Genomic DNA, 12809 nt, shown 5'->3' on the forward strand with positions numbered 1-12809 from the left:
TGCCTTTAGCGACTCATCAGCTCTCTGCTCTCTGCTTGACGCTGAACAACTAGCTTGTGTTGTGATCAATGTTCTAAAACTTGGCCGCTCAAGTCTCCTAAGCGGTGCCTCTCTGCCTCAACTAATAAAGAATCCGTGACTCTGAGAGTCTGGCCTTTAGGCGGGTGCCCAGGCGGATTAGGCAGCTAGGACCTAGGCGGGCTCCTAGGCAGCCTAGGTAGATTAGGCACCTAGGAAGTAGGCACTACGCTTGGGAGTTTTTTATTATTATTATTATTTATTTATTTTTGTATTTTTGTGTGCTTATTGCTTAACATTCTCTCCCTATTTTGATTCTTGAGGACTCTTTTGAAATTTGAATATTCCAGATGCAATTTTATTACTCTTTAAGTCTTATATATTTTTAATTATATAAAAAAAAGCTATAAAAATAAAAATTAAATTAAAAAATACAAAACTGCCTGGGCGCTAGTTCCTTGGCCACCGCCCGACTAATGCCTAGCTATTTTTCAAACCTTGGTTGTGATACCCTTCCACCATGAGGATAAATTGTGACAAGAAGGCGTTTGAAAACACTAAGAATGAATCGATGGATCCTGGCAGGCACTCGAAGAACCAACACATGGCCTCATTGTCTAATGTCTCACTGAACAAATGACATAAAGTTAGGTCATCAAAGCCTTTGTTATTGGTCACTTTCTTGAACGTCTCCATGTGAACAAATGGATCCATCTGACTGCTGTACTAAGCTATCTTTGGTGTTTTTACATATGCTGGCCCTACGGCCTGCAGGATTCTGGCGGTGAATGGGCCCGATCATTTAGCGAAGAGTGGATTTGGGGCTAGCGCCGGGGTGCCTATTTCTGCTCTAAGAAATCTCTCCTCCAATTGTTGTACCCTTTCCAAGATTAGGGCAGTGGTGTCAGCGGTAAGCCTTGCCTGAGAGTGACTTGGAATTTGACGCTGCCGCTCCCAAGGGTTGGCGGAATTGCAGTTATTCTTGCTCAACCTGTGTTGAAGTTGGCGAGCGGTTGTGACTCCGCTTCTTGCTCCTGCACTGGCTGTGGCGACGCTCATCTATATTATTGGCATTAATCTTACCCTTACCCCGGCGTTTAAGCTGAGTCCTACACTTTGCTGTAGGCCCAGTGAAATTCCGAACATCACTTTTGGACGGGATAATTTTTCGCGACATCTGTTTGGCTTTGACTTTTGAAAATAGCTTGGGTTGTCATTCACCCTTCTCTTCTCACCCTTCCTCTCATTCCTGTGCATATCAGTCTGCTTGCATGGACCAAAACGCCCAGTTTGGGACCTTTGATCAAAATGTCTTCTTCATAAAAGTTGTTCATCTTTATCTCTTCTATCTAAGTTAAAAATTTCAGCCCTACTGGAATCTTTTTGGGACCTGTTCACCAATCGAAGTGGGAGCTGCTCAAAAACGAATCTGCTCCGAATTTCTGCTTGTATTCCTCCTCTTTCTCTACCCGAATCCCCTAAATCTTGTTTGAGATTGATTCTAATAATTGGTAAGTTTATTGTACCATAAAGTTCCTATCTCTTTCCTCAATATTTAGGCTCAATACGTTTAGACACAACTTTCCTACTGATTGAGAAATTTCTGTTTCACTTTGCCTGTCCGAGATCTAGTAAACTTCTTGGCATGCAACTGGGCTTGATCAAATAGAATTTCCTCACCTCTCTTTCCGGTTGAAGCCCTCAGGAAAACTCACCTTTTTGGTTGGTCTGTGGTGAGTATCATGATTCCTTGTGTGTTTAATTTGGTTGTTGTTACAAATCCTTGCAGATTACAAACTTGTCGCTACTGTTGTTGGTATCTCGTTGCTTTAACCTTGATTTCTCATTCATTCTAATGTCTAGGAAATTTTAGTAGGTCATTGCTATACCATGAGTATTAAAATCATATTTGGTTCAAAGGTTTATTTGTTATTTATAGCTGTCCAAACATCATGTTTCAATACATCATATCATTGAGCTACAACACCTGCCCATATAGTATCAGAAAGTGACTCGAGTTTTTGGTCTTTAGAAGCATTAGACATATCCATTAAGTGTCTTGGGTTCTCTTTGACTAACCATATTGGGTACCAAAAGAACTTTGAACAAAAGAACAAATTTATGCAGTTTTTCAGTTTTTAGTACATTTTGACCCAGCTGCATTTCTTTCAAAACTGGTGCTAAACCGCTGGGTATTTGGGATCAGTTTCTTCTAGAGAAAGATAGTAGACACAAAAATGAAAGTTTCAAAATTTGAATAACTCCAAAAGAATTTTTCTAAAATAAGTTATGGAATTTTGAAATATGTGTACAGAAACTTAAATTTCTGGAAAAAATCTGCACATTGTTTTACTTTAGCCTTTAAGTCTTTTACTCTATGAATGGCTTAAGTTGCAATTCAATAACCATTTCAATCTTACTAAGTTGGTTGTTAAACCATCCTTCTTTCAAAAAAATTCTCAAGAATTTACCTCTAGTATTTTGAACAACTTTCCTTGACCTTTGACAATTCCTTTTAGGCAATGTTTTTAGCATTTAGCAACTTGTCTTTTAAAAGTATTCTTACCACTTTTTTCTAACAACAAACTCCTTCTTGGAACCCAAATGGTCTGGTCATTAGCTGGTGGATTAGATTAGAGGAGGGGTTTTCTTTGGAGAGTATTGAGAATAAATTGTTAGCCTTGTTTATCGTTGTTTGTGTCGCTTATTTGATCTAAGCTCGGCATCTTGGTAGGATCTTGTGAGGTTGGTGGTTGCTACAAGGTTGCATTGAGGCCAAGTACTGTAAGAGAAAGCTCAGATTCCAGGTAAGGGATGCCTTTAACTCTATCTATGTTTTTCTCGTATATACTACGTTTTATATGAGACCTCTTGCATGTTTTGGAAATTATTTGTTTTTATACTTGAAATGGTTTGCGTGGTTGGAATGCGGTGTTGGAAATTGATGGGGATGTAAGGAGATGGTTTGACCCTCCTTGGGGATTGGATCTCCCAAACCACCGATGGTGGGCAGCGTGCACCGTCCCCGGCTATTGTATGTTGTGTAGGGCACTGGTACATCCTGGTAATGTATGATGGGCACCTACAATGAGTCATGCGTCTATGCTATCCTTGTTATTGATTTTTCCCTTTGTCTCTAGCCTTGTGATAATGATTGAATTCCGGAAAGTGATTGGCTAGATTGACTGTTATGATCGATGGAAGTTGTGGAAGGAGATTAATTACCGTGGATTTCTATTGACCTGGTGACTATCACGTGGGATTGTAAACCGGTTTTATCTACTACCTTTATGTCAAAAAATAACTTATGTTTTCAAACTTAGATATGAGGGCGGGCATGGGAAATGACTGGATGTAGGAGCCTAACCCCTACTTTAGTTTGTTTTGCAGGTTGTTGCTGTCGAAGCTTGGGTACGGAGGATTATATTTGGAGGCCACAAATTGTTTTATCTAAAGTTTATTTTTCTCTTTATTTGACATATTTGATCTCATTAAATTTTTATAAAAACATTTATAGATGATGTGTGTGATTGCTTACCACCAAAGTAGAACCTCAGGGTTAGAAGGACTGCTTGAATTTAGGTCATAGTGGACTAGACTTAGAAGACTCACATAAATTTTCATTTAATGAACCTATTGTAAACTTAATTGGGCTAAAACTAAAAATGATGTAGGTTTCAAACTCAATACAACACGCCTTCCTTTCTCTTCCTTGCCTAGTTCGTAACCTTGTAGTTACGATCCAAACCCACTAATGCAATCCTACAAATGTTGGGCTTTTAGATTTCTTGTGTTTCAACCTAAAGGCCTTGTCTCTTTAAGGAATTCTAGGCCCAAAGCACTTTCTCCCTAAGTGTCGCGGGTCTAGAGTTCCTTGGGGAGGTGGCACTGTGGTAGTTCGGTCTTCGGGGTGCCACAGAAAACTTGGTATCAGAGCCAATGGTTCGAATGGACCTTGAACTTAAACCTTTTCATTGTGTGAAGTTTTATAGATTGCCTTTAATCCTTGTTATCAACCATACAAAAAGTGTTTTGAAAAATATGTTTTTCAGATTTGAAAGAAAAAATGTCTGACTCCTCCGGCACCGACAGCACAGCGGAATCCTATGTGTGAGGGTCCTTTTTGAATTAAACAGTGACTAGGCCAAAATCAACCCAATAATCTGATTATTGGGATTACTTTGTGCAAGATTTAGATAATGAATAGGGCTTGACAGTATGAAGTATGGTGTGGGAGCTAGAAACACACTGCGGTGAGAGAATTTGGGGGTTTTCTGGATTTGGGTTTTTGGAAGATGGGTTTGAAGGAGGTTTTGGGAGAAAATGGCTAAGACACTATGCCAAAAAGGCCTTCAGACGACAGAACTGTTCTGTCGTCTGAATGAACAAAAATATGTCGTCTAGTACGGTGTCGTCTGTTGGGGGCATCAGACGACAGAAGTGTTATGTCGTCTGAAAAATCAGACGACATAAAAAAATAAAAGTCTTGTGTTGTCTGATGAGTTTTGCATTTTGGGAACATTGTGATCTGTATCTTTAAAAGCATTCAAACAACAGTTTTGTATTGTCTGATAAACAAAACAACCACAGTATTTTTTAAATACTATTGTGTGAAGCATATTTGCAAGACTTATTTGTGTGGTCTGAATGCCCTTAAATCAGAAATATGAAAACTCGTATGTAGTGTCTTCTCTCATACAACAACAATTAAAGGTTGTGCTAATTTACTTTAAACGATAATTATATGTGGTCGTAAAGAGCATCAGAGGACAATTAAGTGTCGTTCTAGGGTAGGTTTGTATGACATTTAAGTGTTGTATGAAAGGTTTTGAAATTATACATATGTGATGTTGGGAAATGGTTTAGACAATAGATATCATATTCTTTCTGTTATGTCAGTATCATTACGACGACAATTTACTGTCGTTTGAGATTATTTAGACGACAAATATTTGTGGTCTGAATATAAAAAGGACCACTAATAGTACGTGTTTTATATTGTCTGTAATCACGTCCAATCACACTTATTTGTTGTTATTGTACACTTTTGCCAATACTTTCATCTAACTTATGTTGTTGTTTTGCCTTTTATACTACAATTTTATGTTGTCCCAATGCCAAAAAGTCAATAGACTTCTAATTGATTTTTGTGTTGTTTTTGTGCAGCTGCAACCACACGTTTTGGTGTGCTTTTGTTGTAGCTTGCAATTTGAGATAACACATATTACTAGTCCCCTGTTACAATTGGTATGCATGCATTCTGGAAATTAAAATTGCCCATTCATGAAACCATAATATCCACATCCAAAATCATTCATTGTAATTTTCATGAATCCACCATTGTCTCATGTACACAAACCTATTCATGAGCATAAGTTCAAAATGGCCCATATCTATTAATCTAGGCAGCCAACAAAATATATGCATGAATCAAGCTTTCATACCCTGAGTTATAGGGCACCCAAAAAATCTGACTAGGCTTCCCTCTTTAATAAGAAGCTGACAAAGAACGAGCTCGTTTAGTCGGATTTCCATAGCCAATGACACCAGTCTGAGCAGGGTCTACGAAGTCAATTATGTCAAGCATATTCGATTTGTTCAACACTTGATAAAGGAAGCTGTAAAACCACAAGTCCCAAAATATCATTACAACAGTATTGAATATCACACAATGTACAACATAACTAAAATTGCAAAAGTAAACAGAGATGTGCCAATTTTCCCATTATGTAACCATTCATTTAAATATATAGAAGGTTACATTAGAACTTAGAATGCAAGTCAGGTGTACAACTATGCACCTTGTTCCTTGACAAAATTGATGATAATAGTGGCAACCAATAACTAAGTAGCAAAACAAGCAGAACCAAGAATATTTATCAGAATAAGACCCCAAAAGAAAGAAGTCGTGATTCGACAGAGAGAGCAAAAGATCACATTTTGATAGATTTAAGGAACTGACAAACTTAGGTTATTTAATTTGGATTGTAGAGCAAAAGAGTTTGGATCATTTTCATAAAAATTGAGACATTGGAGAGCATGACAAATGCTCAAAAATAGGTAAGTTTATAATAAATAAAACAAGAAGGTGGCTACACTCACAAAGTGGTTGCCTTCATTTACAAAGATATCCTCCATGTGAATGAGCGATCTCCACTGACTTGAGAGATCAGATTCAAGTTTTGAAGTGTTGTTTGCATACTGTGGTCCCTTAGTATCACTCTCCTTTCACCTGAAACAATGACACGTAGATAAAAAGAACTAAGGTCACCAAACCATATGTAGATATCAAACCGTGATGGGCACCGAGAATTCGACTCTCACAATAGCACCATGCCTTAATCAGTATGATACTACGTTTAAAGAGATGATGTTTGCCAATGAGGCGATCAACCTGTATGGTAACAGCACCAGGAAGATGATCAAGAATAAAAAAAAAATCCAAAATCACAAACGAGCAAAGAGCACCAAAGTCCAATATTTTTACTTGCTATAATAGACTTGAAAAAAAAAATTAATAATAATAATAATTGCATCTGATAAACCAGAGCTTCCTCGGAAAGCATCCTTTACATGAACCCAATCATATGTAGCAAAACTGGACTAATAAAACTCAGCTTTAGTGGAAGACTACCTGCTCAAGAAAGCATAACGTACATAGCCCTCCTAACTGATTGAAGGATATATCAACCACAATATTTTGCACAAGGCACTTTACAAGCTTAACCTGCCACCAGAAAACACAACAATCTTTACTGAGGACAACTAAAATTAAGTGAATCTGAATAGAAACAAACAATAATCTCATAAACACACGTGCATTTCCTAAAGGTTTTTAGGAAAAGCAAATTAAAGGACATACTAGCGGTGAAACAGAAATTTTTTATGGACATGATGGTGCTACTGTAACGCCCCGAAAGGGTTGACGTCACAGTGCTGTGAATCTTACGTACGAAGCTTAAGTATTGACAAAGTAATACTCAAACTTTTTAAGATGCGCAAGGCTAAAGATAACGAAAATAATCAAGTAAAGTTTGATGACTAACTAAGTTTTTTTTCTTTTTTCTTTTGGGCAGCTGCAAAATTCGATATTTGGAATCAATGTATCTCAACCTTTGGTGATGAAAAAACTACATAAATTCAAGTGAAATATATGTTAAATAAACTCGAGATAGTCAAACTAAATAGAATACAAAGAGGTTTGAAATCTGAGGCTTCAGACTACAATTGGTGGAAAAATTTCAAGCAATGACAACAGCAATTAGGATTTATCCAACTGAAGTAACAAGCTCAGCAAGAGTAGACAGAAACTTAAAAATAGGAAATAGAAGGATACATATGCATAATGGGGTACCGACTTTCCTAAAAACCGATGATCGTTCTTAATGCCAATTACTTACTTGCCAATGTAAGTACACAAATAGCCAGCAAGAAGTAGTAAGAGTGGCCGTTTACGCCATACCACCTAGGAGTGACGCCACACCTCAAAGGATGTTAGACATCTTCCAGTTCGTATAGCCCCTCCGGAGGTTTAGGGGATCGAAACCCAAGGTAGTTGTTTTGCTCCCTTCACTCTCAGGTCACCACTTAACAACAATGCAATGTGTATGCATAAAAGAATAGAAATCTTTTCGAGAAAAGCTCTAACTAGTGAAGACCCCCTACCTGGAATCCTTGATGTGCAACTCCCAGCAAGTACCAAAGGACCAATCTTCAGTCCACTTGAGCCCTTGATCCTATTATGAACATGTAAACCATCATCGGTCTCAATGTTCTTTCTCCCTTAAGATGAAGCCACACGTTTATAGAATTATTTTAAAAAGAAGACACTGATCAGAATGCACTAATTAGAATACACGGAAAACAGAGCTTTGTAGTTACTTTTGAACATGGATATAATCTTTCTAACTGAAATTTAAGACTCAAGGAATGCTTTGCATGTTTAGTCCAATGTACTAAAGATTGAGGACTGACAAGAGAGTAAACGTTTCTCAAATCATTAATCTTGTACCAAAAGCTGCAAGTTGAAAAGTTCTCAGAAAACTGGTAAGAAGAAAGAAAAATTCACCAACAATCATCCTTTCAATGATTTTAATCACAACTCTCCAGATTTAAAGTAGACATGCAAAGCTACTATTTTGCAAAATTTCATGTTATTCGCAATTCAAATGAATGGTCAAACAAGAATCTGAAATGACAGGAACGCTGAATTCTGCAGAATTCCTGAAACAGTGCAGTAACTTCAAAATAGCTTAAGTATCTCATTTTAACTCCGTTTTTCATGAAACCAAGTTCAAAATGATTATTGAAGAGTCTATTTTAAGCAGTCAAAGACTGAGAGTGAAACAAGGAGTATAGATTTTTCGAAAATCATGGAATAGCCCACTGGTTCAGCTTGGGTGTTGTCTTTGAGGCATAACTTCAAACACATAGTGTGCAGTAATTGAACTTGACCCTTTCCAGTCCTAATCATCCTAATGGAGTCACCATAGCTAGATAATAATCAAAAGTGCATTCCACAACAACCTTGAATAGATTTAAGAACAGAGATTTAACAGAAAGTAGGTGTTCTTACCAAAAGAAAGTTTCTGATACTGATCAAAATAGAGAGGTTAGTGGTTTGAAATCTCAGAGTTCCCCATTTGTTCTGTCATAGTGTAACACGTAAATTAGAAGAGGTTTATATGACACCTGGAGATACGAAAATTGGAAAAGTGCAGAAGGTGATTTTAACAATGCATAGCTTCATACCTCCTAACATGATGAGAAGCAAGGCGTAGACATAAAGTAGCTACTGATTTTCGACCTTAGATGAAAGTGAAGTAAGCAAATTCAAGTGTTTCTGAGCTTAAGAGAAGAGTGGGAGCGGAATGGAAAGAGAAGAGAAGTAGCTTGTTTTGTCAACTGAGTGTTTGGTTGTACGAGGGTCTAGGTAATGAATATAAAGGTTCAACCAATGATATCTCATATGATATAGGGTACGTAAAACCTACAAACCTTTGCCCGAATTAACTGCATGTCCTTCACCATAAACTCAGCAGCCATATTGTGATCTTCCCTTTCAAGAACAGCACTCCATCCGGCAGATATGTCTTCAGAGGTACTGATCCAAACGGGAACACCTGAAACAAAACCCAACATGAAATCAATACCCTCCACCTAGTCACCACCCCTTTGCTTTCTTAACTCTGACATCTCAGAATTTGCAATCAAAAACCATAATGTGGAACAAGAACAAACCTACAAGCACACTAATCTCTCAAACAGATTACTCCCTAAGTTGGTTGGGTAATCACAGAGTTACTCTATCAATTCAAAGTAAAACGTAACTACATGTACTCATGAGCTGCAAACTGATTGCAATTCATACAACTGGATAGCTACATACTCAAAATCAAAGTCCAAGCCTTCGAGAGCGAAAAAGCTATACTTATAGCCAAAATTCAAGCACATTTTCATCATCACACGAAAACTGAGTTCTTCAATTCACATAAAAACATAGGGCTTTTCACTAAATTCAAGTTTAAATTCAGATATAGGGGAATGGTATATATAGGCATGAATGCTGACCTAACAACCAATACAAGCTCCAATGATCCTCTGAACGTAATCAATGGCGGCTTTCCTTCTCCGCTTGGAGACGTGAGTACGTTGGATCTGAGCTATAACCCCCTGCATTGCCTCCTCCGCTCTCCGCCAGTACTCGGCGGAAACGTCCCTCTAATTTGTTGAAATTGAAAACACGGATGAAGAAGATGAGGTCAGCCTCTCCTCCAAAACAGCGCCGTTTGGCTCAGGCGACCAAGGCCTAAGATCGCCCATCAAAGTTTTAGAATTTCTCACAACGTCTCACAGAACACACATGATCCTCGCAACAAAAAGCAAAACATAATTAGAAGGTGTCACTACAATCAAATTCATTACACAGAAGCACCCAAAAAAAAAAAATCATAGTTCCAAGTTGAATTGAGTGACCACAGTCGTTTGGCAAATCAATCTAAAAAAACAAACTGATCACAGAATCCATTCAAAAGGTGAGAATTATAGACATCATAGAGAGAGGGAAAAAAACAGGAGGATTAATTGCATACCTATATTATCAACTCATCACGTTTACCACTTACGGGCTCAGTCATAAACTTGCTAGTTTCATGGGGAAGTATAGCAGAAATCAAGCAACCTATATTATCATAATTGATTTTAGACCAACAATTTAATTTTGACAAGAGCAACACGGCAATATTAGAGCTTAATCTAATTAGAAACCATATGTACAGAGGGATATAAAATGCAGATTTAAACATGGAGGTCAGGTGGAAGATATCTGGACTAAATTTAGTGTATGCTACAATATATCGGTACAGCTCCTAAATTCCAATCGTGTATAACATTACATTCAATTCAAAAGAAGCAGAATAAAGTCCACAACATTTAATTGCTGATTATTAATAACATGTCCCCAAATTACCTAGATTGATGTTGAACTATTCAAACTCGTCATCGTCCTTGAACATATCCACCTTGGGGTCTTCAGATGCTACCTTCTGATCCTTCTCCATTGGAACAATGCCTGTGAATTTGCAATCAATGAATCAATTAACTCACTCAGATTTAGACCCAATTACCAAAAATCATTCAAAAGGTGATTGGCATTATCAAAATCAAATCTTGAATCTGTTTACCTAGAAACAAGAAGATTGAATCAAATGACCCCAAATGAATGTGATTCACCGTTCCCAAATCAGAAGGTACAGAGTTTTGAGAGAGAGGGATAGAGAGAAACTTACTATTCAATAAAGTGGAGGACTATGATTCTAGGGCTTTTGTTGTTCCTCTGACCAATCTTGATTGTGAGTTTTGAACAGTAAGGTTCTTCTACTTATGTGTTTGAGAATGATGGAGGCCCCGACTCGGTACAACGGTTGAACTTTTAAATTTGTTCAAATGACTGAGTGGTATAGGAATTAAGGTCACATACTTCGATTGGGCAAATCCCAGAACTCGATAAATCACTCAATTAGAGACTAGGCAATAGCTAGAGCTTCACCATATGTGGGCTTATTCTGAGAAGAAAACATTGATCAAAATGTTCTGATCAGAATGCATAGAAAACACTGGTTTGTAGTCACTTTCGGACAAAGACAAAACTTTTTTCTAAGCCTTTCGAACTGAAGTTAAGTTTCAGGGCATGCTTTGCATTTCTAATCTAACTTACTGAAAAACGAGGACAGAAAACAAATGTAAAGGTTCTCAAATCAATTGTTTGTAAGAATAAGCTGCAAGTTTGAGAAAATTTCAGAAAACTGGTAACAAGCAAGAAAATTTCACCAACAATTAGTCTTTCAGTGATTTCAAGCAAAACTTTCCAGATTTGAAGTAAACATGCAAAGCTACTATTTTGAAAAGTTTCATGCTAATCGAAGTTCAAATGGAGGGTCAAACAAGAATCTAAAATTGACAGAAACGTTGATTCTGCAGAAATCCTGAAACAATGTAGTAACTTCAAAATAGCACAAGTATCTCAGTTTAACTCCGTTTTTCTTGAAACCAAGCTCAAAATGATCATTGAAGAGTCTACTTTAAGCTGTCAAAAACTGAGAGTAAAACAAGAAGTATGGGTTTTTCGAAAATCATGGAATATCCCACTGGTTCAGCTTGGTGTTGTCTTTGAGGCATAACATCAAACACTTGGAGTGCAGTAATTGAACTTTGGTCTTTTCCAGTCCTATCCATCCTCATGGGTTTACCAAAACATAATAATCAAAAGTGCATTCCATTACAACCTTGAACAGCTTTAAGAACTGGAATTTAACAAAAAGTAGAAGTTCTTACCGAAAGGAAAGAAAATTTCTGGTATTGAAGCAAAATAGAGAGAAGCTCAGTGGTTTGAAATCTCAAAGTCCTCCATTTGTTCTGTCATAGTGAAATAAGTGAATTAGAGGAGGTTTACAAGACATGAAAAATAGAGAAGACCTGGAGCTGCGAAATTGCAAATGTGCAGACGGAGGTTTGATCAATCCTATCTTCATACCCCTTAACATGATGAGAAGCAAGGCACAGAGGTAAAGTAGCTACTGATTTTCGACCTTAGATGAAAATGAAGTGAGAAGATTCAAGTATTTGAGAGCTTAGGAGAGAAGTGGGAGCGGAATGGAAAGAGAACAGAGATAGCTTGGTTTTTGTTAACTGAGTGTTTGGCTGTCAAAGAGTCTAGGTAATGAATTAACAAGACCCATAAATTGATTGGGGAAAAGACTCCCCATAAATTTAGACAAACAAGCCTTATGTTTCTCTGCACTACACTACGAGCAGTGAGCCTTCCCAGCAAATCCTTTTGTAGCACCAAGTTTCCCTAACAAGACCAACAAAACAGAAGAAACATGTTACAAAATTGAAGAACTATAACCAAACTCAAAACCCCAAAACACAAATCAGCTTTAATTGAAAGAAGAAAGAGTTCTTGTTTGACAACATGGAAGAACCCAGTCGAAAAAACCCCAAAACACAAATCATTTGCAGAAAAAAAAAAAAACCCTAAAATCAATTGAAGATTGAACCCAGTCGAAACCCTAAACTACAAAATGATTGAAACCCTAAATTGCTTACCAATATCCGATTTGAAAACAACTCTTGCTGGAGAGCTCCATTAATACGAACATGAAAGATGAAGTAGAGACTAAGAAGAAGAAGGAGAGACTACGAAGAAGAATAGAGAGAGTGAGAAGATGAAGGAGAGTGAGAATTGAGATATGAGAGAGCACAGTGAGAAGGAGAGAGGCTGGTGTTTGAGT

General features: G+C 37.4%; 1 protein-coding gene and 1 long non-coding RNA gene across 8 annotated transcripts; one reads left to right on the forward strand and one right to left on the reverse strand.

Annotated features, from left to right (window-relative positions):
* The first annotated feature begins 1629 nt into the window (after positions 1–1629).
* LOC121051608 lies at positions 1630–3513 on the forward strand. The gene is made up of 3 exons (XR_005806235.1): positions 1630–1751; positions 2753–2825; positions 3397–3513. It is a non-coding gene; the product is annotated as an uncharacterized LOC121051608 (long non-coding RNA).
* Positions 3514–5358: 1845 nt separating this feature from the next.
* Positions 5359–12244, reverse strand: LOC112190272. Of its 7 annotated transcripts, none has more exons than XR_002932333.2 (11): positions 12050–12244; positions 11851–11931; positions 10806–11081; positions 10487–10588; positions 9589–10198; positions 9016–9140; positions 8594–8665; positions 7684–7754; positions 6653–6745; positions 6121–6412; positions 5359–5569 (listed from the first exon to the last, which is right to left on the reverse strand). XR_002932333.2 is itself a non-coding variant. In XM_024329699.2 (5 exons), exons 2-5 carry the CDS (start codon positions 9061–9063, stop codon positions 6138–6140), a joined length of 324 nt encoding a protein of 107 aa, XP_024185467.1. In that variant the 5' UTR covers positions 9064–9140; positions 9589–10068; the 3' UTR covers positions 5974–6137. The 7 variants fall into 7 exon arrangements, 1 of the variants encoding a protein (XP_024185467.1); XR_002932332.2 differs by having other exon boundaries at positions 5359–5580; XR_002932331.2 differs by having other exon boundaries at positions 5499–5636.
* Between the last annotated feature and the right edge of the window lie 565 nt (positions 12245–12809).

Source organism: Rosa chinensis, chromosome 2 (assembly GCF_002994745.2).
Source record: "Rosa chinensis cultivar Old Blush chromosome 2, RchiOBHm-V2, whole genome shotgun sequence".
NCBI classification, from domain to species: domain Eukaryota; kingdom Viridiplantae; phylum Streptophyta; class Magnoliopsida; order Rosales; family Rosaceae; genus Rosa; species Rosa chinensis.

Bases quoted from the DNA above. Each gene is read 5' to 3' on its own strand.
- LOC112190272 (XM_024329699.2), bottom strand. From the start codon at position 9,063: ATGGCTGCTGAGTTTATGGTGAAGGACATGCAGTTAATTCGGGCAAAG. The intron at 6,746-9,015 runs GTTTGTAGGTTT...TTCTGGTGGCAG, and splicing joins TGCAGTTAATTCGGGCAAAG to GTTAAGCTTGTAAAGTGCCT. The intron at 6,413-6,652 runs GTAGTCTTCCAC...GTTACCATACAG, and splicing joins CGTTATGCTTTCTTGAGCAG to GTTGATCGCCTCATTGGCAA.